Source organism: Triturus cristatus, chromosome 4_1 (genome assembly GCF_964204655.1).
Source record: "Triturus cristatus chromosome 4_1, aTriCri1.1, whole genome shotgun sequence".
Classification (NCBI taxonomy): Eukaryota; Metazoa; Chordata; class Amphibia; order Caudata; family Salamandridae; genus Triturus; species Triturus cristatus.
In genome coordinates, this window is record NC_140585.1 from 563490157 (window position 1) to 563517328 (window position 27172).

The following is a 27172-nucleotide window of genomic DNA, read 5'->3' on the forward strand; positions in this document are numbered from 1 at the left end:
TCTACGTTTTACATGTGGACAGAAGTAAAGAGATTTTAATGTTTCAATGTATTTAAATTAAAACATTGGTACAAAGAGCACTTAAATTTAAATGTTCAATGTATTTAAATTAAAACGTTGGTACAAAGAGCACTTAATTTGCACAAAAAATGTATACTTTTGAGCAGACAAGGCTGCCTTGCAGTGGGTTAGTAGAGAACGCTGTTTGTTGAAGGCAGCATCTTAATTTATAATTCTTAGCTACCAATATATAATCGATTATTCAAAATGTCAGTAAATCTCAAAGCATTTAATATGCAATCTCAGTCTAGAGAATGTAACCACGAGACAGAGAGGACAACAGAATTATGCCTCAACTGCATCAAAAGTATACATTTTGCTCAGGTTCATTCTAGGCCTGGCAAGGTATTCCTCTGTAAATTCCCTAACACGATGGCAATCATTTCTTAATATTTTTGTTTATTTTACATTTTCCTATAGTGCTGCTTTTTATAGAGCCATTTAACTTTCTACCACACCATTTCACTGTAATCTGTTACTTTAATAAGGACTCTGGCACTGGCCACTATGTAGAGTCAATATAAACAAGGGTTCTTACTTATATGGCTTGTGACTGAAAAGGGCTAGTGAGCACAGAAACAGAGACCTAATTAAGCAGGTGTGACAAACTTTAAACTTCGGACTTTCAATGGTTCTGGTCAAGATACAAATACGAAGCAAGTGCCATAGAGAGATTTTACTGTATGTTAACAATAGAAATTGCCCCGAAGTGCCAATGAGATCTACAGTTTTTCCCATTGTCAGACGTTTTCATGTCTTCTGGAACATAACTTTCTGCCTCTGCCATTGGTAAGAGAGAGGATAGCTCTCTCTCCTAACAACACTTTGTTCCAGTGCCACTGGCTTGGGTTCCTGTGTGTGACATTTCCATGCTTTCTGGGATTACAACTGACTTATAGCAGTGCCAGTTGAGGATTTGGGTGGAGCTACTAGAGTAAGTGGGTGGAGCCAGTGGAGGAAGTGGGTGGAGTCAGTGGAGGAAGTAGGTGTGGCCTCCACCAAACATTTGAACACCTGCACTTCATATTTTACAAATTAAGCACTGTGCCCCCGTAAACATCCCTGCACTGTCTGCTTTCTAAAACATCAATGTTTCAATTGTAGCTCGTGTTGCAGGCCTTTTCTGCCCACCGCAAAAGCTGCAATTGCAAAACAAATTGATGTTTCCGACCACCCATAGGACGGTCGCATCCAAATAAAGCCGGTGGAATCACCGAACTATGGTCCGGCGGTTCCATTCCTCTTTGATGTTGGTCAGACATCATTATTAGGCCTTCTAAGTCTAGTAAAGAGAAATGAAAACATGAATTTAAAAGTGCTTGTATGAAATATACAGTATTACAAATATGCACCTAGGAAGCATGTTCAAATGATTACTTTGACCGTATGCAACAACTATACAGGCCATATCCAATCTATATACATTTGTGAGGTGGGATTTTAGATTTGTTTGCAAAAAGAAATATAGCCCAAAGTTGAATGGATTCCTGACATTAAGGATTATTATATGTTGTTAGTTTTCATAGATCTAAATTTGTGGATTCATCTAGTATTTTAAATGTTCAAGGAGGCCAAACACCACTTGATGGTCTGTTCATAGAGGCCGTGAGGTGGTGGATGCCCAGCCTCAGCCCTTCCTTCGGCAATCCACCAGTGTTATTCTGAAGGACTTCCTGAACTGGTGGCTCATTTCTGTCGGTGCTGCTTCCACTGACACACCAGGGGCATTTTAGTCAGAAATAAATATGAAACTAACCTGTTGCTGCAGTCTGATCTGCAATCCTTTTTTATAAATTGCACCCCAAAGCCTGAGGCCGTTTATAAAACATATTAAATCAATAGGCTTGAAGTGCAGGCACCTGTCATCCTGTAGCTGTGGTCCCTTGTTTATGTTTGCTCCGGTGCACCACCCTTCGTGTGGCAGACCCTCACCATACCTCGTTTTGTAGACCCTCACCATACCTGGTGTGGCAGACCCTGGCAGGGAAAATATGAATCTGGACAGAGGACCTAAAAGGGCATACACCCTATGACTGATGGATTGCTGTCAAGGATTGACCACTGGTCGAGCCCCTGGAGGCTAAGTCATCAGCTGATCGGGTGTTTTCCTGTTCCTAAATGAGCGGGATGAACCACCGTTTAGCAGCACAAGAAATCTGCCATTTAATGATGGAGCTTACATTTCACCACACTCTAAATGCATCTCTTACTCAATTTAGCAGTATGCTAAACGGCTCCTCTGAATTTACAGTTTCTTAAATAGATTTTACCGAAATGTGGGATAACCTAGTATTTCCAGTGGCATTTCAATAAGTAAACACTGCAGACATTTTTTAAATCCACCATAAGGTTTGGACTTCATTGGCATATGCTTCCAAAACCGGTTTTGCTATTCTTGTCAAAAATGCCTACTGAAGTAGACTTGTTAAGTGGTAAGGAATACAAGTGGAAATTTGTATTTATTTATGAAACACATATATGCGCATAGGTATTTTGGCAGTAGGACTGAAAAAATAAACTTTGTCAGGGAAGTATTTTTGCTAAACAGAAAGGTTTTTATCTTCCTGTAAAAATCTGACAGCAGAGATGCAGAGGTTGACCGTTCTAGAAATGAGGCTCACGACTCTATATGTTTGCTTTTTCATACCTCTCATAAATAAGATTGGAGCTCACAAGCAGAAAATGGCTTTCCAATCTAGCAGTCCTCTGTTTATGAATGTGGTAAACCGCGTATCAGAAAGATGCATCTATCCAGTGCAAAAATTGGGGTATCATGCACAGGGCCTTGATTGTATGAATACATAAATGGCAACCGATGAAACTTCGGTCAAGCCACTCACTGTGCCACTTGATTCAAGCTATGTTTACTATTTTCGTTCTAAGTGGCAAAGGTTAAGCACAGACGTGGGTCTCTTGCTCGCTGTGCCACTTGATTCAAGCTAGTCTGGCCAGTGCTTAATTTGTAAAATATGAAGTCCAGGTGCTCAAATGTTTTTCAGACGCCACACACACTTTCCCCGGCTCCACCCACTTCCTCCACTGGCTCCACCCACTTCCTACGTTGGCTCCACCCACAGGGAGCCTTCCTCCTAGTAAGTTTTTGATAGGAGTAAATCAAAAGGGCATTTAAAGCTCAATTTTGGCATAAAATTGCTAAAATGACTAATGCATTGAATAGGGACATGTGAAATATTCCAGTGCTCTATATGCCAATTTGGAGAAAGGACAATACTGGGTTATGCCATTTTTAAGATAGTCTAATTGTGTTATGAGTTCAAAGATACAACTTTTACATATCACTGAAGTCAGAGGATTTTGAAAAATCCAAACATCACACCTAAGAACAAGAACAACCCATCTATAGCCAAAAGGCATATCCACAATGCAAGGATCACAATGGAAGGACCGCCAGACACAATTTATTTAACAAATACTTTGCATAAAACATCTTGGTCTGTGATGTTTGTTGAGATGGCTGAATAAAGCAGAGACACGCAAACAGAGACACACACAAGGACAACTGTACATATGCATGCACATGCGCATACACAGATATATTACATTTGTGGATAGTACAGGACGCACGCAGAGTGCAAAACATAGCAATACAAACGTGTTGCACATGCTCAGTGGCAAACATCGAGGACAGAAATGAAAATGAACCAGAGCAACTGAGACTTACATAGAATCAAAATATGTGCCCTTCACATACAAACACACAGAAACCTAAACCATTCCATGCTGAGCATTACTCGTCCTCCACCCTCACTGTCCCAAATACACACACACAAACACACTCTATGCTAAAGACCGAGAGAACAAATTAGACATTAACATATGTAGAATATGCCAACACCCGTTTGGAGTACAATAGCAAAACACTGTACTTTGCAGACAAGAGAGTGCAGTGTCTCCCGCCTTTTGCTAGATAGTGCTAATAGTGGCTCCGCACTTAGGGCCTCATGTAGGTAGCCAAATACCGGTCGGTAACGGCCGATTTTCGGTAAATATGCCGTTACCGACCGGTATTCAGACAAGTGAGATGTAGGAGTCCAAAAACCACTTTTCGGTAAATATGAGGCGGTAAATACCGATTCATATTTACCGAATTCCAAAATACCGAATCAGAGTTACCGAATACATAATTAACGAATCGGTAAATATGAAGTGGTAAATATGAAGTGGTAAAAATGAAAATGACATGTAGGAGCACTCGGTAATTAAGAAATCCAAGAAAATCGGTAAATAAGAGTCGGTAATTAACACGGATTGAAAGCAGGTGGTAACCATCAACAGTGCAGATAAGCAATCCCAAAATGCAACAGCGTGGACAACATGCCCGCTATGTACGTCATTGCAAGGCGCCTACATCTACAGGCAGCAGGACTGAGGGTTTGGCGACGGGAGGGACGCATCTACAGACAGCGCATCACACTATTCCAGCTGACTGATGCAGAGATACATGAGAGGTACAGGCTACACCCCGAAACCATCATGGCCTTAATCAGGGACCTGCACCCACTCCTGGACCAGCCAATAAGAAGGGCGCACGCCATACCCCCACATGTGCAGGTGCTCTGCAGCCCACATCTGTTGGCATCCGGCAGTTATCAGGTGGTGACAGCTGCGGTGGGTGGTGTATCCCAGAGTTGCCTGTCCCGTTCCTTCAGGAATTTCCTGGATGCCATGATGCAGAGAATGCACCACTACATCAGCTTCCACAACACACAGGCTGCACTGCAGTAAACAAAAACAGACATTTCTCACATGGCACAGTTCCCCCATTCCATTGGCTGCATTGATGGTACACACATCCCAATCTGTCCACCAGCTGACACAGAGCACATCTACAGGATCAGGAAGTCCACCCACTCCATCAATGTGCATACCGAATTGAATGATTTTGTGAATGGTCCTGTGGGTGGCACAACCAAAAGGTGGGCGTATGCTATTTACAACGAAGTCTGCAAGTTGTCGCACAGTGAGGCGGCTTCCAGATTGAGAGCTATTGACCAAGCAAACATGGAGAAGGCTTTAGCCGTTATAGATAATAGCTTTAGCACTCTCTCTTCTAGGATTCATACATGAGACAATAGGCACATGCAAGTACACGGCGCATGCAATGTACAAGCCCCGAATTTGGCGTGCGTCCTACGAGGTATCCCAGTGCCTGTGATTACACCTCCTTTCACTCTGCTTGCAAACGGTATTTATATAATGTTGAATAATGAAGCTTGCTGCGGGATGTGAGTGGGAATCCCGTACATAACTGTCTCGCATAAAGTTGTCTGCTGCAATACTGTTCTTCTTCCACCCCCGCATGTGCGGCTGGATGTTTCCATCTGGCCTTCGATTCCAACCTTGAAAGCAGAGTTCAACAAGTTGAGCAGAATAGAGCGCTATTGTCCCACAAAGAGGTGCCTTTGACTTCCTCTCGTGAAACATTTGTCCTTCACGTTGCTAATACGCGCACTGAGGTACAGGCGCCTCTGAATACTGACCTCCCCCTGCATTTCGGCTCTTTGATCCAAACTATTTTCAATGCCTCGTCCACGACCGGCCTGGCTCATTTTTTTACACATGTGGGCTCGGGTCTCGTGACCTCTTTCCAACCTATTTTTGGTGTAATTCCTGCATTTGTTCATTCACTGTTCTCGAGCATCTTTGGAGGTGTCCCGCTGCTCCTGGCGCTAGTGGCAGGTGTGCTGCTTTTCCTTTTCATACTCCGGAATGGCTGCTCCTTCTGTGCCACACGAGCACCTGTCCCGTCTGCATCTTCTTCGTGATCGGATGCTTGACTTTTATGGTACTCTGCCATTGGCGACTTTGAGCCTGGCTTATGGATTATCCTTCAGGTATTCCTACTTCACCTGCGTACAACCTGTATTACACTGCCTGGATTGTCCCTTTGAATGGCCTCTGGATTTGTGCTTGACCAACATGGTGTCTCCGGTGCCGGATTTCGATCGACTGATGAGGCCCTTAGTGTCTCACGAGTTGTCCTGTTCTGGTGTCCGGATCATGGCGTGTGGTGCGGCGCATGGTATCCTGGGTAATTGGGACATCTCAGCGGCAGCCTACGACTTCTTGTCCATGAGCTATTTGGAGGAACATTCCGGGTGCCCTCTGATTGTGCTAGAGGCTCCGTTGGTTGGAGAACACGTATGTTCCTTTTCTTTACTTAATTGGATGGCTGAGACTTTTAGTGGCCCTGCAAACGATTTTTTGTTGGAAGCCGTGGCCACATATGCTGCCTATACATTCATGGATTAACTGGATTGTCGTCCATTGCGCCTGTGCTACTGGACAGCACCCTGGCGCAACATTTATTTCTTTTATTTCTCTTTTTTCTCTTCCTGATGGTCGGCTTGAGTTTTTTACTATACTTGCATTGTGTTTTTTGGAATTTTATGCTGCAATTAATTGGACTTTAGGACTTTGGCACTGCATTGGTTACGCCTTGTTCTGCTCTGACGAAACTGAACTCTGCGTTCTCTCTTTTCTTGCCTATTAAATATTGCTTCGCTCAAGGGGGCGTGTTGTGAGTTCTCCCTGAATACGTACATACATTGTTCAGTTCGCATAACCACGTTGAATGTTATGTAGCCATCTTTTTGTCTTTGCACACGACACTGCGTTTACATGTTCTTTCTGGAATAAACTGCTGACTCGAGACTTCCTTCAGACGAGTGCATTCTTTTGTTCCCATCCCAAGCTCTGCGCAGCGACCTTGGTCTGTACATGCTGTGACACACAGTCTGGAATTTTACACAATGCATGTTTTCCACTCTAGGTTGTTCGACCCACTATTTAGCCATGACACACGCGCAGCTGCAAATACCTGACAGTTGGTGCTTTTCATATCACAGACATCATGTTTATTATTCAGACCGAAGACGAGCCTTCCTGCGAGACGGCTCCTGATGCTCCTGTGATGTGATTTCACTGAGCTGATTTTTGAGGTATGGGGTCCCCTATTCAAGCCTAAGAGACCTTCTATTATAACATAATTATGATATTAGCTACTTAGTTAAGGGAAGGTGGTAGTATCCTCGGTATTTTCCGAATCGCTAAATACCACCTCGGTATTTTCCGATTCGGTAAATACCACCTCGGTATTTACCGATTCGGTGAATTCCGATTCGTGATTACCGAATGTTACCGAATCGGTAACTGTTACCGAATTTTTACCTACATATAACTTAACAATTCTAATTTAACGATTCGGTACGGCTCGGTATTTAAGCAACGGTAAAATTTATTTACCTACATGAGGCCCTTATTCCCTGAATTCTCTCTAATACCATCTATCTACATAATCATAGTGGGTGGGTGGAAGTAGGTTGTAAGAGTTTTGATTGAGTAAAAATGGAGGAATTGGTTTACATGGAACTCCATAGTTCAATCTCTGGCAATGTAAAGGTTCCATGCTGCTGAAGATGAGACAGCGTGCAGACAACTACTCCATCCCCACACATTAGTCCACCAGTTCCTTTTCACCGCGACAAAATCAAACCACCATCTTTGTGAGTGTGTGGGTTGGCTAAAGATAGCCTTTTGTAACAATAGTAATGCTGGCACTCCATCATTTCTATGTCAAAATAGTATCTGACTTTAATAGATTCCTTTCCTTCCTTTGACAAGAGTGAAGCTAGTTCATCCTTTGCTACACAAAGTGCACATCAACAACTCTTCCACAGCAGTAAAAAAAATGCATTTTTCGAACTTTCATCACCTGAAACAGGATAGCCCTTTTATTTGTGCAGCTGAAATGCTTTTAAACACCTATGACTAAAAAGCCACATAAATTAAACTATGGATATGTTTCACTCTAATATTACTTAAAATGTTATTTCTGTTAGACATGGGGCTGGATAAAAACTCGATAAATTATATCTCGACACAGTTATAGTGATATGATGGATGTTAACTTAAAGTACTATTAATCTTAATATATATGATAGAAGTGGAAAAAATAAAACCATTTGGATTGTTCATAATTTAAGTCCATTGTGGCAGAAACAGACTATCCTCACTTAACATTCATCTTGAAAGGGTTCATGAACATTGGCCAAAGGAGGAGACACAGACAGGGTAGACCCCGTTCCTATGAATTGTCCATAGGTATTAGTAAGTGGGAATGCAACTCTTTGTCAGAGGGCTATGCCCCTCCTTACTGGAGAAAAGTAAAAGATAGGGGAACTGCACACATTACATAGCCAATGGTCCTACTCTGAAGGATCTGACTAATGGGTACTGGTGGGTGGTACAGTGCATAGAGTAGTTAGATTGAGGCCTAAGCCCAATTCTTTACTCAGTACTCATATACTCATTAAGCACAAGCATGAACCATGTACAGTGAGTACTTATTGTTGAGTGATTGCACTCAGGGATGTGAGTTTGGCCACACTCTAGGCCCGATTCACAAAGGGCATCCGCACTCGTGGCTGGGGTCCCGCACTCATGGGGTACTGCAGTTGCCTTTGCAGAGATACCACCACGAGTGTGGGGCCCTTGCCATGACTGCGGGCCTCTACCATGAGTGTGGAGGCCCTTAGTGAATTGGCCCCTCTGTATCCAATACTTGCTAGAATCATGGAACTTGGCACAGGATGTTGCCAAAGGACACAACCTCTACTCTTTTGCAGATTTTTATGGTCAAAGGCAAATGCCCATTGGGTACAGGGCATGGAAATTTATCCTTAGATTGAGGCCAAAGGCTGTGCACCTGGCACTCTGAGAACAATGATAAATGGCCATGACCTGCAGGCAGGCAGAGTGGATGTAAGGCTTCGTTGAAGGTCATGTACAGAGCGCTGTGGGTATGACCAGATTTCATGCACAGCAGGCTATTAATGCTAGGGAGCAGAGATCTGGGAGTGACTGAAAAGCCAAACCATCCAGAGCCCATTAGCATGTTCAAAGGCTGTGCTCCTGTGATCTGGGGGAAAGCCGACTGGCTACCAGTTCTTGCTGAATACTCCATCAAGAGCATAACGGCATGGGCAAAGCTGAAATACAGTGAACTGTGTGTGCAGCAAAGCAAATCTAAAGCCCATGTTCTATACAATACAAGCTCTGGATGGCATGGCCTGGGAAATTTCATAGCTGATGGTCAAGAACTGTGCCTAGAAAAATATGTATTACACAATGAGAGTGGCTGAAGGCCACAGCCAGCCTATATCTAGTGCACATAGAATGTGGCTTGTTGCTACAAACTTTAACTAGTGTCCACTCGTTGAAGCTTGAAGAGCTGTGCTAAAAGGGTAGTCTTAAAACATTACAATGTGCCACATAACAAAACTAAAGAAAATGCATTCAAATTTGTGTTCAAATGAACTTATTGTTGGTTAGTTATATGATAAAATAATGTGTTATAAAACAATTTGACACATTTCCAGTTTAGCCTACAGAATGCAATGAACTGCACACAAAACCCGATAACCATATACATTTGCTATTAATGGTGAACTACACATCGATACAACCACCATTGCATTGCCAGTGATCTGACACATGATATCACTTCATAAATACATCATTGATAACATCACTGGTGCAATCACATATAACATTTGCTTCATTTATATAAAGGTAATGGGATTGCTATTCAAATTGAAGGAGTTGAAATCTGTTTTTCAGTTCTTTTTATGCACAGTTATGCTGGAAATGGGGCAATCACTATAATACTCATACAGGCTAGGATACTACACAAGAGGAAGATGTTGTGGCTATATCTCACTTCTAACGCACATGTTCACCCCAGGGAAAAGCTTAACCCTACAAAATTTACATGCCAGCCTACCCTAACTAACAAAACTACTGAGACTACCAAATGATCCAGCAGACAAAAGGCCAATTTTGAGGATTTCCTAAAGGAGAGATGATTGTAAATCCTTCACAGTTGGAGCTGTGTAGTTCTCCGCCCTTACATGTTTAATTAGGCCACATATATGTGTAGATATGGCCTTAGGTACTTGTGTGATGTAATAATATCAATGTAATGTAGTGCACTTGAACAGTTACAGAAAAGTGCATCTACTGCATAATCTCAACAATTAAATAAAGTGTACATTAACGTTTTCTTTACAGTAACGAGTTGGAGTTCTCACTTATTTTAATGTGTCTGTGATTTGAATAGGATTGTATTTCTTATATGGCCACACAGTTCTTTAAATATTGCTCTCCATTTATTTTCAAACTGAAAATTTATCGATTTGAATAGTGCTCTTCACCTATGTTGCAACTTTCTATGTATCTGTTGATGGAGCAGGTTTTTGTAAAAAGAAACCTGCTCGGATTAACACCCCCCATAATACATACTAACAATGTACGGTAAAGACTAACATACACATCACATGAACACAAGGGAAACTGCCTTTGCGCATGCATGCACTAACGTGAGAATAATGCATGAAAATTAAAATCATATTTACGTTGTGCTTTGAAAGAAACATGAAAAAATTCATGACTAGTGTGCAATTAACATCTTTTCGCATCTTGCTTTAAGAGCAATAAATAATGCCGCTTTCTGCTTAAACTACTGCTAGGAAAACAATAACAGGGTATAGTGCAAAGGTGGGTGGCAAAACAGTGAAAAGTGCATTTCTGTGTAATCAATGAATGTTTATGTTTCGTTTGCCATAGTGAGACAAAATGAGCCGCCATTATTCTTAAGTTAGCCGGATAGATGAGGGTTTGGAAGATGAGCGAAAGTAAACACATGACCTGAACAGACGGAAGTGCTGAGCGCATCAGAAAAAGGGAGCAGGTTCAAGGCTGTACTGCACAGAGTACATTGTTCGCCTGCCAAGAAATGTGACTAGCCGTGGGATCCAAGACCACTTCCGCAGACATAGTAGAAGAAGCCCAATGCGAATATATGTGAATGTATTAGATATTGTATTAAAAGAACGAGTCAAGATTGATGTAATGGGGAGGGATGTCGTACAATAGACCTGCACAAAATATGAATAGAGTCACAGTGGTGTGATAGACCACCTCCGGAATCCACCAATAAGCTGTAGAATCCTGTAAAATGTTGCAACTGATGTGGGACAGACATGTAGGTTCTATGGTATAACTGGGGTATCTTTAGGGGTGTGGTTAGAGCACACTTTTGGCTCTTAGCTGTCTGAGAGGGGTGCTGCATCGCTGTCCGTCGATCTGCAGAGAGGCCTACCTGTTCCTGTACTTGTCCAGCTTCTAGGTCCTGAATCTTTGTTCCCTGACCCTATTGCATATTTTTTGCAAATTAGTTTTTATCTATGAAACCAATGTCTCTTGATCTATCCACTCTTTCATGCGCCTATTGAATTGGTGATGAGACTGACACTGTTTGCATATGCTGATGTTGTTCTCTCTCTCTCGTGAATTTCATTTGTTTGCACTGTGACTGAATGCAGATGAGCATAATATTTTTCCTGTGACTATGAGATAAAGCTTTATTAATCTTACCGATAATCTGTGAATATTTAGCTGACTAGATAGATAGTTAGATAAAGCGCTATCATTACCATCAACTTCTCAATTAATTGGTCCAGCGACCAAGAGGCAAGAGAGTTGATACATGGTATTATTCATGTATTTAGAGATGCAAAACATAACCCTGTGATGTAAATACATTTTTCCTGTAATTAAAACTTGACCCCTAGCACATCAGGGATTTGGGGGAATGTGTATGGGTCATTAGTATGTTATCGAGTATTGATCCCTGATTAGGTGTTGCGCTAGATCACTGTAATCATGCATTTAAATGTGTATTGAAATGCTTGCCATACTAAAATTTATCAAAGGCCTTAAGCGTTTGGATTTCGCAATGTTTAATTTTACGTGAATGCTTGCTTTGGATGCAGTACTTTACTCTCCTCAGCAGGTACAGTTGCATTAGCTCATGGTGAAAGAAAGGCACATTGTGTGAATGAGATAGTGAGGTGTGAAGGAGTATCTCTTGGCAAGGATAAGACTATTTAAAGAAGGAAGGGAGTACTACTGTCCGGGTGGAATAAGGAGCCAGGAGAAATCCAAGGACTTTCTAATGTGTAGACCAAACGAAAAAAAATGTGAGTGTAGTTGCCAAGTTGTTGTTTGAAGATGGGAATTAATTGGACATGTGACCTTGTATTATAGAAGGTTCTTTTGTTGGGCATTGCACTTTGGCTTTGTTTAGATTCCCTTTAGACTCTACCAGGTACAGACCTCTTTTCAACATCTCTGTTGTGTGGCTTTATGCTATCAAATTTACTTTACCTTTGAGAACTTCTACAGAAGTTGTGCTATACTGACACTTTCCCTGCCTCTCCGGTTTAATTTTCACGAATTCTAGTTAGAATAGGGTTTAGTAGGTCTACTTAGATAACCTTGTGTATAGGCAAGAGGATTGAAACTTTCAGTCTACTCATCAGACCTTGTTTCTTATCCTTTTTATAGCGGCTACTGACTACCTCATCTGTTTTCTGTTATTGAGGATACATTTTTTTCAGTGACTTTAGATATCCCTTGGTTTTCTGTATTTTTATACTATGTTTCCGCAACTGATTTATTTCAGCTTGGCTTTGAATTTGTTAGAAATCCATACTTAATCCCATCAATCGACTCTGAGTTTAGTTTTCCCTAAAAGTTATAAAATTCATATCCCTGGTTCCCCCTATTGGATTTTAGTCATTTTGGTATCATTTTGTTTTTTTCTGTTTCTAAAGATTGGCTGTGGGTTTTTTATTGTGTTATGTTTTGAATTATTGTTTTGATAATGCTAAATACTTTACACATTTTTTCTTAAATTAAGTTTGACTAATCTGTGCCACAGCTGCCAGGGGCTGTGTCCAGGATTATTTATTGGATTTGTGTGTTGTATGCAAAAAGATTTTGAATTTATTACTTGGGAAGGACTCACACCCTCCCTAATTAGTAAACCATTTTATTACATACAGAAGTTACCAATCTAGTAAAAGAAATGTCATGTATGAGACTCAGGGCCTGATTGGATCTTGCTGGATTGGATACTCTGTCACAAGTTTGACGGATATCCTGTCCACCGTATTACAAGTTCCATCGTACCCTATGGAATTTGTAATATGACGGACAAGATATCTGTCATGTTTGTAACTGAGAATCCCATCTGCCAAGATCGTAATCAGACCCTCAGTGTCCTAATGAGTATCCTTTGTTTTATGGGCAGTCAGTAAAGCAAAGATCTGTTGAAACAGCAGAGACTCGTGGAGGACAAGAAAGTGGTGTTAGAATAGTCAGTTTTAGGTAAATGTTGGGATTACATCAGGTTTAAGTGTGCAATCCTGACTGAGCAGAAAAAGGTTAAACACTTTGCAATCAGTATAATCCCAAACAACAGCAGACGAACAGTAAAATGAAAGAAAGAGCACTATTCGAACAATGAGACTTTATTAATGCGCGCCTGGAAAGTTTTTTGACCTGCATTACATATAGCGATGAGCATGGGGGAGTACCAACAAACTATAATAAACTCTCAGAAGAACTTATGCACCACTGGTCTGCACCATGGGTAGCAAGGAGTATGAGCAGGAAACTCAACAAAAGCTGCTAATATAAAGAGTGCAGGGCAGCCAAGAATAAGTTGCAATGAGTGTACAATGAGTGGCATACCTCCCAAGGAGAAGAACAAACATTTAGGGTCATAAGGAGAGAATACAAAGCACTACACAGAGGTAAGAAACTGAACTACCAGCGAGAAGTGCGGCAAGACCTGACCAAGGCAGGAGAAATTAAGGATAACAAATCCTTTTGGAAGAAAATCACTGGAATATTCAGAAAAGGTCCAAGACCTCAGGAAAACCACATTCCAGCACAGACCTGGGTAGACCATTATAAGACCATGTATATTTCAGTGGTGGCTATACACCAGCTCTGGTCAATTGCAATATCCCCCCACTAACAGAGCAGCCAAACATTGTGCTCCCAGAAGTACAAAAAGCAATCCTGGACCAGAAGGCCAATAAAGCGTCCAGCCCAGACTGCGCACCAGTCAAAATGTTTCTCCTAGAATACAAAGCTTGGTCTGTGGCCCTGGCCAAGATATTCAACGCTATCCCGAGATCATGTAATGATCCACATTAATGGTGATCTGACATCCAAATCCCTTTCCACAAAATAGGAAGTATGTTGCTACCATCTAACTACAGGCCAGTATCACCTTTTGACATTACTGGGAACATTTTGGGGCATGTGCTCCTGAACAGACTACAGGCTTGGGTGGGCAACAATACTGTCATCATAGATGTTCAGGTGGGGTTTCACAAGGGCAAAAGTACAAAGGATCAAGCAATAAAACTATTTCTGGTATGCGTCAAATATACAAAGATACTAAAGCACCCACTCTATTTGTTCTTTATCCAAAAAGGTCCTCTTCCAGCAATGCACCAAGAGATTTAACTGTGACAGCTGGCAACTGCATAGAACCTAGCATTTTGGGCCAGGCTGAATCATGCCAGTGATGTTTTCCGGTGAATAATTGTTCCCTTTCGCCCTTGTTCAGTTTTATAAAGTTACCATCCATCTACTGCACAATAACAGAGAGGACCTTGAAACTAATTGCAGTGTATTGTGGCCAAGATAAACAATTAATTCTCATCTGCAGTGCCTTTACATCCACCTTAAAAAGACCTAGGGAGTGCAAAGAGCCTCGGAGAACTTGCACTAAACAGTTTATTTTCATGTTTGAAATGGTGGTAAGGTCACAGAATGAGAGTAGACGTCCAAATGCAAGAAAGCCAAGCAGCCACTGTGTCTAATATTTCCACCTCCCTGAGTCTGGTCTCAAGAATATAATGATCCATCATATTGAACACAGAGAACAGATGCAATAAGATCACACCCACTGTGTCCCAATCAGCCACAATAGTTCTCAATTACTGTTATTATTTTCTGTTTCCCTTCCTAGAGAAAAGAAATGTCCATTGGTTAAAAATGAAATCTTCCAAAGAGATGGGAAATTGTTTTGCCACAATTCTTTCAAGAATATTTACCATGAAGAGAGTGAACTAAAAGTTCTTCACTGCATTAATTAAATGCTAATTGAAACAATGGGTAATTTCCGCCTCATTCCAATGTAATGAAATAACACAGAAGGATAAGAAGAGATTAAGAATTACCATCATACGAGGAAAGCATAAAGGATCCAGCAAACCTCACTTGACTTGATACCTTATTTTGTCATTCCAAACTGATCATAGATCCTTCTAAGGCAAGATGTCTGTGGGTGTGAGGGTCTTTTGGGAAAAGAATTGAAATAGCTCCCATAAGGAGTCCTTGGAGAAGTAATACACAATTTTAAATAATCAGATCTACCAGATAATCAAGTTTCACCCTGGAGATATTTGATAAAACATTAACCAATAAACTTAGCAAAGTAAGAGGTGAGCCTTTTACAGGTAGTTTAGGAAGAGATAATGTATGCACCATCCTACTTAACATTTTGGTCATGCAAGTTTTTCAGTACATGTTAAATCCAATGGAATAGTATACAACAATTTGCATGCTGAGTACATTTTAACATAATGAATTGGCCAATGGCCAAGCATATGAAGAGACACCTGTCTTTACAATGATATCTGGTCAAAAATTTAAAGTTATGATGTACGTTGTTAATATTGTAGCTGTTTCCCTTGCATATTTAGACTTTGTTTTTCAGTGGTCTGAGTGTGACATAATTTTAAAGCAGGTTATTTGGACCACATCAGGAACATAAAAACAGCACATTATTCTTATAATACGTTCAATTACATGTTTAGTACTAAAAGTGAAACTTACTCTTTTAAGATACCCCATGCCAGTGCATACAAGCACAATAACAGAAGAACTCCTGTTATTGCTAAAAGTGCAGGGAACCAGCTATCAGGATTCCAAACATATGCATACTTGAACACCACTGATGTGGTCACCTGTCAATAAGAGAAACAGATGTTAAAAAATAAAGAATGTTGGAACGCAACATCACTGTTCCGCTAAACTATATGAAGATTGCAAACTCTGACTGATATTTGTAAAAAATCTGAAAGTATTTTAATGCGTACTATTAATGGGTTGGTCTAAAAAAGTATGGACATATATTGCAAACAAACAAATCCTACGCAAGCAATAAAAGGAAACTATTTTTAGTTTAACTTCTTTTCAAAGGAAAACAATTTTCAAAGTTACTCATGCACAGATGAAAATCACATTAACCCCTGTTTCTCTATCATGGATAATTATAACATTTATTAATTTTGCTGTTTAATAGTACTTTGCGAGCAATCTTTCTGTAACTTCAGAGTACAAATGAAATTAGACGAATTGTCCAGATTGAGACAAAGGCAAATAAAGGGTGAGTAGGTCACTTTGGTAAGGAAGGTGCACATATCTGCCAATCTGTGATTATGACCCTTGCTCTCCTCAAAGGCTCTTCTACAAAGTGTATCTGAATATTTCAGTTTTCAGGACTTTTCTGAAATGGAACTGATTTCATTTAGCTCTCAGGGAGGGGTCAGGACATTAAACGGTCTTCGACCTTGTACTCCCAGTGATCTCCCTCCATGCACTTAAAAGACCATTAGTGGATCAAGTTAGCAGCAGATGAGTGAAGGTTTCAAGCTGGGGTTTAGCATGTAGGTATCTTCTGAAGGTATTTTGGACTTTTATCCCCAGAAGACTTTGTGAATGGCACAAAAAACCTTGCATTTAATCCTGTTTGAGTGGTAGCCAGAAAAGAGGTTTCAGAGCTGTCTTTAAATGGTCACACTTTCATACTTTGTTGTACATTTGAGAAATCTGGTTGTGTAGGTTTCCAATCAGTGTTTTTCAAAAGCCACTATAAATGATATTGCAGGTGCCCAGGTGATATTGAGGAGGGCTTTGGCTAGTTCCACCTTATAGTCGGTTCAGATTAATGGGATTTTGCAGAGGAGAGAGCGATAGAGATTCATCCCTATGACCACGTCATAGCGTCTATAATAATTTAGAATCAAATAGAATTCCCATTTTACCAGCTTGTATGGTGTTCGATAATGGGTTTCAAGACTCTCAGATCAATGGAAAGGAGATGGGCTTGCTTTCACCATTAATGACAATATTAGTCTTGGATCCACTTAAGCATAGCAAAGTCATCTTTATCCAGTAAATGACATTGTGTAGGCAAAGAGGCGAATGTTCAAGTCTTATTTAGGTTGTTGCATGTATGGAAATGGATTTGTGTGTCTTCTCTGTGCATATGGAAGTTTATTTAATACTTTTGAGAAGCTGAGCTATGGAGCATAAATACATGCTGAACAAGAGGCAGGACAGAGAGGCTCACTGGAGAACACCACAATATTCTGGGTATGTGGATGATTCCATTGTTCTGTTCCTGTTCTGCCTTCACACCTCCACTGCTAAAGATAGACTGTCAACAAGGTATGCAGTGCGTCTTTTCTCCATAAGACACTTTTCAGGCTCTCATAGAATAGTGCATAGAAGTAGGCTTTAGGGTGTTAAGTTCTAGATCATCTTTTAAATTACATTTTAACAGTGCTGGAAGTCCATTTTGTTCTCATTATTGCCTTGTTGCTGTTTTTATAGTATTCTATGTAGTTGTTTTAGATGTACTAAGAAACAGATTGTCCCTGTAGTAATACATATGTTTAAATAAAGGTGTTCATTCTTCTTAGTACAGTGTGTGTGATACTGTGAATAACAAAATATGTTTTTTTGCTGTTTCCAGGGTGCCCCAGATCCCTTTATGGGGTTGTTAGTAACCTGAAAGCAGTACTTCCAGATCAATTACATATTGAATAGTGTTTTGTGGGGCTACAATCACTTGTGGTGATTGATGTGTGGGCAGAAGTGTTTCTATGATGCAGAATCTAAGGGAGCCCCTCATACTTTCTTGCCCTCTCTCTTCTTGGCCCCGAGGAGGGGTTGTCAAGGGAAACTTTGGAGATCTCTCACACCATCTCTTGGTTAGGCCAACTGCATGGAGTTGTAGTCAGATAAGAGGCAATTGATAGCACTGCATGCTTCAAGGCTTAGCTGATATCAATTAAACTGATCTTTACAGCTAGGCTTAAAGTGTCAAGTTTGTTGAGTGCTCGGAGGTATCCAGGACTTGATGTGGGGAGAAGAGACAATATTGAATGGTTGTAGCTTGGGAGTCCTCCTGGGTTGAGGGTTGTGTTATGCTAAGTTAAGAGATATTTTTGTAGTCACCAATATATTGCTAGGCCATCCCCACACTAAGGAAAGAAAAACTGACACCCAAGTTCAGGCTGAAGTAATGAAGAAATGAAAACTTGGTTGAAAAGTCAGGTTTTCAATTAGTGCCTGAATGTTTGCAGAGCAAGTTTAGGGGTACATGTTGAAAAACTACATTCAAGCATTTTGGATTTGCAAGACTTTGTCTAAAGATAAGTGCCAGAGAAGCATGGCAGCCTTATAAGAAGTTAATTGTGAAACCCTTTTTTTAAAGAAAGAAATGTAAAATTGACCAGTGTGTGGTTTATATGCAAATACTCTTTGTTAAGAAGGTAGCCAATGATGTTTTTTCAATATCGGTTTAGTATGAGCAAGAGTGAGACTCCTGAGTCCAGTCTGGCAGATGTGCATTGGAGTACTTGGAGTGTGTATAAATATTGAGGCAATGTGAGAAATTGTGCTACTGGTTGATTGTGGTGTGAGCCCTGGTCAAGCAGCAACCACAATCCTTGCCAGAGTAAGGCACAAGCAAACCCAAAATTAACCTGTGCTCAACCCCTTGGCAGTTTGGCACAGAGCAGTCAGCATTAACATGAAGGCAAAGAGCAGTCAGGATTAACTTAAAGGCAATGTGTAAAGTATTTGTGTAAAGCTTCAAGCAGTGATAAAGTGAAAAACACTACAATGAAAGGGTCCCAAACCAAGTAGTAAAATAGAGCTTTCTTAGAAAATAGACAAGATAGACAAGATCAAAATCCAGTTGGTAGAACCTGAGATATAAATCCTAAAGATGTAAGTGAAAATAATTCCAAAAAGCACAAAGTGCAAACTGTGGATATCTGGACTGTGACAAAGTCACAAGTCCAGGCCAATGGCGCTGGAGCACGGGCTGGCTACAGGGACCCAGTTAGGCCCACTGAACAAAGTATCTTAAATCCTGGGTTGCGGAGCATTGCGAGGATTTGCGTCAAATATGCATCGTCCAGCCGATGCAATGCATTGGTTCCGAGATTCACCACTGGCTGCGATGTGAGGGCCGATGTCATCATTTGGATCCAGTCAATGGGACTTGAGATGCGAAGTTCCGCGGCAAGAATTCAACACACAGCCGGGGCAATGAGTAGGTTCCAAAGAGCTGCGATGCAGAGTCCTGCATCGTTGTCGAGGCTGCTGTTGACGAGGGATGTGAATACATGCTCCGAAGGTGCGTTGCATAGTGGCAGTTCTGAAAGGATTGCCGGTTGTGGAGGTGATGTGGATAACTCCTTCTTAGGAGCAGAGGTGTGTCCCCCCGCCTGCCCGGAGCGCAGCAGGCCAACACAAATAAATAAAGTGGCATGTCAATTGCAATTTATTTTTTTACACACCACACAAGCTCGCGCTGTGTACAGCGTGAGGGTGGGGGCGAGGCTGAATCCTGCAAATGCAGGATTACAGCACCGGTCTACATTGTGCATGATGGATTGGCCAGCCATCTTGCATCGGCCAACCCGACATGTGCACTGTAGACCCAGCAATCCAAAGGCTGTGTAACAGCCTGGGGATTGCTGGCACATGCCCCCAGACTCAAAATTAACTCTGGGTGTGTTAAATGGTAGCGGCAGTTTCAATCGATAACCTTTCAAGTATTTGCCCGGCGGTAATCGCCTCTCATACCACTCGATAATTTACCAATGAAAGAGGCAGGCGCCGGAGACTGGAAGGCAGGAAACAAAGTTTTATTCCGTCGGAGCAGAACACATCAGATCAGACAGCAAGGTATCGTCACGAGGTGCTCTAACTGCATCTCTGAGACCTGGTCTCTTATACACAGGTTTATTGCTTTATTACACATAGTACATTCTTGAGATTCCCTTGATGCATGAGAGAACATCCCCTGAAGCCCCGGCTCAGATCCGATCCCACACATAGCTACAGTAGAAGTTCCCACCTTACCCGCAGTAGGAGATGGCTATCGCGCAGCAGGGTATTCCGCCAATTCCCGGGGGTGTGTGTGACCGGTCGGGTCTCAGGGGGTAGGGGCTTTGATCTACTGTAATCCCTTTGATGTGGGGTGTTTCCCTTACAGTAGGGGCAATAAACTGCATCCGCAGGGCTAGGTGATGGCCTGGGACCAGTTCGGACAATGGGGCGCAGAGGAAGGGGGTTATCAAAGGAGAGGCATGACCATGTATGGGATGTCGGTCGGATGTGGTTCCGTAGCAGGGTCGCGCAGAAGGAGAGGGTTTACGGCCTGTATGAGAGAGCGGGGGTGGCTGGCGCGCGGGGGATGCTCGCAGCGCCAGGGGGAAGCGCTGGCGATCGAGAATGAGCGGGGAGAGAGTGGGGTGCCTAAAATGGCGGCCGTGCATTCGCTGTGCGTGGCGCTGGGGAGAGGCAAGATGGCGCAGATAATGTTCAGTTTGCAAGCTAAATTTCCACAGTCCTCCCTTTTAACATATCTCGCCAGCTTGCCTAGTTCGGATCTATCCCCATAATACTCCGAACTTCCACCTCATACAGAGCTTTCATTCGCTCTGTTTCAAAGTCCAAAGTCTTAGGGCAGATGCAGTTCATAAAAAGCGAACATAAAGGTGGCAGACACTGAATCCCCAAGCAACATCCACATAGTATCACAATTGGTATGAGGATAAATGAAAACAGCCTCCATCCCCAACTTTTAATAGTGTCCCAAAACCAACTCCCCAGTGACCATTCTCCTTGCTCTTGATGGACCTCTGCGGACAGTCTGTGGAGGTGTTCAATTGCTTTGTAGACTGAGGGTGAGTTATCTGGTACGTAGGTACAACAGCTGGACCCAATGATGCGGCATGCTCCTCCACGATCAGCCAGAACCACATCTAGAACGAGGCGGTTCTGAAGGGCCACTAAGCGGACGGCCTGGAGCTCGGCGGTGTTGTTGGCGAGGGCGCCAGCCGTAATGTTCATCGTCGTTTCGACTGCCTGGGTTAAGTGGCGGATGGCACGGCTGTTTGCCATTGGACCCCAGAGTGGAACGAGGCCTTTCACTGCGTCCATGAACTGTGCTCCGGCGGAGTCGGCTTGCACAATGTCTTTGGCCCGTTTCTGTCGGTGATGGTTTGCTGGAGCCACATATGTCGGAGGAAGGACAAAGGCGATGTAGCAGGTGCCTCCCCAACCTTTCGGAAGCCAGGTGTAGGCCTTAGTACCACAGACGAAGTACATATTCGGGGAGGCAACAAAGGAGGGTGGGTCAACTGAGTCCAATGTTCGGGTGATGAGGCAGGAGCTGTGGCCCACCAGCTGTGCCCCCAGGCCTTCGAGGCACACAAATCCAGTGATGTTGATGACGGACAGGGCCACTGTTAGGGTGGCGGCCGTCCGTTTCCGGAGGTAAGAGAAGGTGGGTCTGGCTGGGTTATTGAACACTTGCATTTCAACTCGTTCTTTGGCAGGGATGTCCATGTGAAAGGAAGTGTTCGATCTCAGAGGGCAGAAGAGGGCAGAAGTTCTTCCAGTTTTGTTCAGCCAGAACCCATGGTAGAAGTGTGACATGGTTCTGCCGGAAGTGGCATTGTCCTTGTAGCTTTCTTGCAGGAGGATTAGCCAGGCGAGGCAGGAACCATGGACAGAAAAAGGTGAAGGGATGAAAGGGATAGAGTGTCCAGTGGCATGTGGTAGCAATCCACAGATCCAGCAATTAGTGGCGTTGGCAGCAAGATTGTGTTGGTGGAGCAACTGCACAAAAGAGTTATTCCAGAACTCCTTACGCCTTTCTCGGAGTTGGGGTGAAAGTGAGATCAGATGGTGTTCTTTCGTGGTGGTAGGTTGAACGGTGGTCAGCAATATCTTATGAGCGGGTGTGCCCTCCTCCATGATCCAGAAGGTGACCACGAGGAGAAGGCAAAAGAGAAGGGTAATGAAAAGTGCAATAGTCTTTAAGCTGTGCATTCGGTCAGTCTTTGGGTTTTTGTAGTGGATCTTCGGACGTCCGGTTGCTTCCATCATCTTCATGTCGGGCGCTTCCATCACCTTCAAGAGACTCGGTAGCGGGCAGAACCACAGACTTCGCGTAGTTTCTCTCCTGGTGGCCTTTGAGGTGACTAGGCTACCGCTCTGAGATTTCCACTTAGCCTGCGGTCTGCTTGGCCGAAGTTCTCTCCTTTCGTCGCAAGTTATACCCTTCCTTGGACGGCACGGTGGGATCAGGATATCTTACTAACTCGAGTGTCTCTGTATCTGGGCAGCGGCTCAGGGATGGTCGTTCTTTGTCCAGAAGTTCTTCTTGGGCGGTGATGTTGTCCGTGGTTGTCAGGGTCGGTGATACCTTCTTGCAGTGGTGTGCATGCAGCCAATTGCGTTTCCCCTCCACTCGAAGAGCTGTTCGGGTGGTGATCAGGACTTGCAGGGGGCCCATCCACCGGGGCTCCAGACTCTTGGTGCGCTGGAAGTTACGCACTAAGACGAAGTCACCGGGTTGGATGTCGTGTCCGGGGCCCCTGGAAACATCAGGAATGGCGTGCAGCACCTGCTGATGGATGACAGACAACGTTTTAGTTAGGTTATACAAATAGTCAGACATGAGGACGTCCGGGACGTCGTGGATGGATGTTGGCTATGGAGCAGCCCAAAGGTTCATGGGCCGCCCGAAAACGACCTCGTAGGGGGTTAAGTGGTGTTTAGTGGGGGTAGAACACATCGATAGCAATGCTAGCGGGAGAGCGTCTGGCCATCTCAGTCCTGTGGTGGCGACTATTTTTGCTATCTTAAGCTTCAATGTGGCATTGTGTCGCTCAACCAGGCCTGCAGATTGGGGATGGAAGACCGCATGGAATTTCTGTTTTACACCCAACCCTTTTAAGATGAGTTGGATAACTTCGGCTACGAAGTGGGGGCCGTTGTCGCTCCACAAAATTCGACAAAGGCCGTATCGGGGGAAGAATTCCTTCAGTAGTACTTGTGCGGTAGTCATGGCGGTGTTGTCGTGGGTTGGATAGGCTTCCACCCACTTGCTGAAGGCACACACAACGACAAGTACGTACTTCAAACCTTGGCACCTTTCTAACTGGACATAGTCTATTTGTAGGACTTCAAAAGGGTGATTGGGGACCCCAAACCCTCCCCGGGGTACAGCAGTTCCTTTCCCAGGGTTGTGTTGGAGGCATACTAGGCATTGTTGGACCAGACGTTTGGCTGAGTCTGGGATCTTGTCGTTGTGCCAGACTTTGGAGACGAGTTCGATCATGGGGGCAGACCCTATGTGTGCGGGGGAGTGTGCCATGGTCAGCATGGGGATCAAGTATGAGTCTGATAGCAACCATTTGTTCGAGTCTTTAGTCCGCCAGCAACCATCATCGTCCTTCAATCCCACCCGTGCCCATTCAGTTAACTCGTGTGGTGTACTGGCTAATTGGATGTCCCTAATCGTTTCCCTAGCATCCTTCCATTTCTCAGCTTGTGACCTGGTCACGTACATACGGGTCGTGGACCTATTCTCGGCTGTGGTTCGGGCAGTAATGTCAGCTAGTGCATTTCCCTGTCCTATAATGTCTGTCACCTTCTTGTGTGCTTGGCATTTGATCACAGCCAGCCGTGTGGGGAGGAAGACCGCTTCGGTCAGGGCAGAGACTAGATCTCCATGCAGGATGGGTGTGCCATGAGAGGTCAGGAATCCCCTCTCTTTCCATAAGAGCCCAAAGTGGTGAACTACCCCGAAGGCGTACTGACTGTCTGTGTAGATGTTTGCGGTTGTCCCTGCTGCCAGGATGCAGGCTCGTGTGAGAGCAATTAGTTCCGCCGCCTGTGCGGATCGCTGTGTGATGCGGGCTGTCTCAACAACTGTTCGGGCTGTGGTGACTGCATAGGCAGCTGAGGTGGTGCCATCGGGGAGCTTGATGCATGAGCCATCCACCCACAGTTCTCCGTCAGGGTCCGGGAAGGCAGTATCTCGGAGGTCGACCCTACTCTTGGTCTGTTCGTCGGTGAGGGTCACACAGTCGTGTATAGGGGACGCATTGGGATCAGTGTCAGGGAGAGGTAGTAGAGTAGCTGGGTTCAGAGTGGTGCATCGTTTCAATGTGATGTGGGGTGCAAGCAGAGTCAGTTCGTAACCGGTCAGTCGTGCGCTAGTCAGGTGTTGAGTCTTGGTTTGGTTCAGGAGGGTGTCAACCGCATGGGGTACCAATACTGTGAGGGGGTTTGAGAGTACGATCCCCTCGCTTTGCCGGATAGAGATAGCCGCGGCGGCTACTGCTCGAAGGCATGCGGGCAAAGCTCTGGCTACAGGGTCAAGAGTGGCAGAGAAGTAGGCACAAGGGCGTTGTTTAGGGCCTATGGACTGGGTTAGGACAGACAACGCACATCCCTCCCTTTCGTGGGTGTAGAGGGAGAAAGGTTTAGTGTAGTCTGGGGTTCCTAGGACTGGGGCCGAACAGAGGGCGTCTCGTAATTCTTTGAAGGAGGATTGACATTCAGGTGTCCAGGGGAGGGGGAAGGGGACATCTTTAGCCAGCAGGGAAAGCAGGGGTTTTACGATAAGACTGAAGTTTGGCAACCATTGTCGACAAAAGGAGGTGAGGCCTACTAGGGACCGCACTTGCTTCTGAGTTTTGGGAACAGGGGTTTCTAGGATGGTCTGAATTCGGTCAGGGGTAAGTTTCCTCCCGTCTTTGGATAGTAGGTGGCCTAGATACGTTACTTGGGGCTGGCAGAATTGCAATTTCTTTCTGGAGACCTTGTGACCGTTCTCCGCAAGGAAGCGTAGGAGGTGAATGGTGGCTGTTACGGCAAGTGGAGTGGTGTCGGCCGCCAAAAGAATGTCATCGACGTACTGTATCAACACCACTCCATCGGGTAGTTGGACTGCATCTAGCTGCCTCTTGAGGGCTTGGCTATAAATACTGGGACTCTCAGTGTAGCCTTGGGGTGCCCTGCAGAATCTGTACGAACGGGCTTTTAAAGTGAAGCCGAACAGGTAGCGGCTGTCTGGGTGGATGGGGATGGAAAAGAATGCGTTTTTGAGATCAATAACAGTAAAGGTGGTGGCAGTGGATGGAATCAGGGTGAGGATGGTGGTGATGTCTGAGACCACGGGGTACTGGGGTATGACTACTGTGGAAATGTGGATTTTCCTGATCAGTTATGTCCCCTATCTTGGACCCCAACGGTTCTATATGCATGTTACAAGTACATGTATGTTCCCTCCAGTTCCAGTTTCTAAGACGCAAACATATGTGTGTCTTCCGTCGACATGTTCTCTGTCAGATCCGCCATCAATGGGCTGGATATTCGATTCCTAAGTATGAAAGGCCACCGACTTTATATGGCTAAGTTACTCCATTTTTACAGTTCAGGCAAGTAGGCCCGATTCTGTCCTCAAAGCCTTTCCCTGCTCTCTGTCTCTGACAGCTTCAGCTTGAGCTCGCATCTGTATCCATGAACTTTGTCCTACTCCCTGTGCAGCTAACAATGTCTGCCTCGGCCAGTTTTCGCCTGCCTGCCAAGAAGTTGTATTTCACCTTCGAATTATCTATTTTGCTCTTCAGCCGATGCATTCCTGTCAAGTGATTTAGGTAAACATTTCCTTTAGCTCACAAGCAAGGACTCAGCCTTTCCGTCCTCCTGCAAGTGATTCATAGCCCTGCTGCCATGGAAAGTTTTCTGCCCCTCGCATCTCATATAGACACTTAGACGCTTGTACACGCACACACAGTTAGTATAGAATAGATTCTGTCCGAGAGTCCTTCCTTGTGGATAACATAGTTCTCCGAACATAGGATGGTAGATATGATTTGGGATTAGGTTGACTTGACCCCCCAGACTTCTCGTCTCCACATGTAGAGCTAAATGTCAAGTCCCCTTCACCCCCTAGTTGCACGTCAATTACACGTCATGCTGCTGCGCGCGCATCTATGCCAAGTATTATCTTATAGATCCACCTATGTCTGATAATGCAAACCAATCATGTTTCTTTTATTCCTTATTACGCCTAGTTTCGATTACGTACCTGTTTTGTCACTCTTCTTATCAAATGTTACGCCTTCTACATTCGTTTCATTGTAATGCACTTATTATAAAAATACATGTCTGTCAATAAATTATTGTACTTCACTTCCTGAACCCTCGTGGTGACGGAACCTGAAGGCCGCGACTCGAGTCGGCCATTTTGAATGGAATAAAGCCCATTTAGAAAACCTCTTATACCACGGATTCTGCCTCTTGTTATTTTGAGCTATTTTTCTTTATTTTAAGATTCCGTATGAAATTCAGTACGGTAAAGAAGATTTTATTTACCACATAATGGCGCCCGAATAGGGACACTTTCTCATCTCACGCGCCGGCGGTGCGTTGCAGGCCCGGTCTCCTGCCACAGCTGGACGGACCATAAACGCGTACCAGCAGGATTTCCTGTAAGCTCCCTCCGGTCAAGCGGGGGCGACTGAGGCTGCGATCAACCCAGACGAGGCGGTGAGAAGTGCGAAGTATCCCGACCAGAGCCTAGCTGAGAGAGCAAGATCCGAGGTATACAGAGGCCCACCAGGTTTTCCGAAATCCCGATGTCCAGAGGGTCCGCTGTCCGCAGTCATCGAGTCCTGTCCATTCTCTGAGGCCTTCCGTTTCAAGGAGCTACTCGGTGAGTACCATCGCCGGGGAGGCGTGTTGACGCGCACATAGGTTGTGCCGGTCAAGACGGATTTGGGTACACAAATCCGGTCTGCACTGTTTAGCAGTGTATATGTAATGTTTAGCAGTATATCAAGTATTCCGAAGAATTCAGTTATTGTCAAGAATTCAGCGTGGTGATTAGTTAGGCAGACTGTCATCATTGTCGATCATTGTTACAATGTTTAATGTTTAATGTTTAAAGTGTTCAAAATATTGTAGTATGAATGACTGTTCATTGTTCACTGTTCATTTATTGTGTTTTTCGTATTAAGAAAATTCAAGAGTAAGTATCAGATCAGTTGTAAATATG

The 27172-nt window shown here is 43.8% G+C and overlaps 1 protein-coding gene across 1 annotated transcript in view; it reads right to left on the reverse strand.

Annotated features, from left to right (window-relative positions):
- LOC146855233 (cadherin-related family member 3-like) overlaps positions 1-27172 on the reverse strand; it is a 628588-nt gene that overhangs the window by 77259 nt on the left and 524157 nt on the right. The window contains exon 20 of the mRNA XM_085651100.1: positions 15844-15974. Within this exon, the coding sequence (XP_085507226.1) occupies positions 15844-15974 (131 nt within the window). The remainder of the gene's footprint in view (positions 1-15843; positions 15975-27172) is intronic.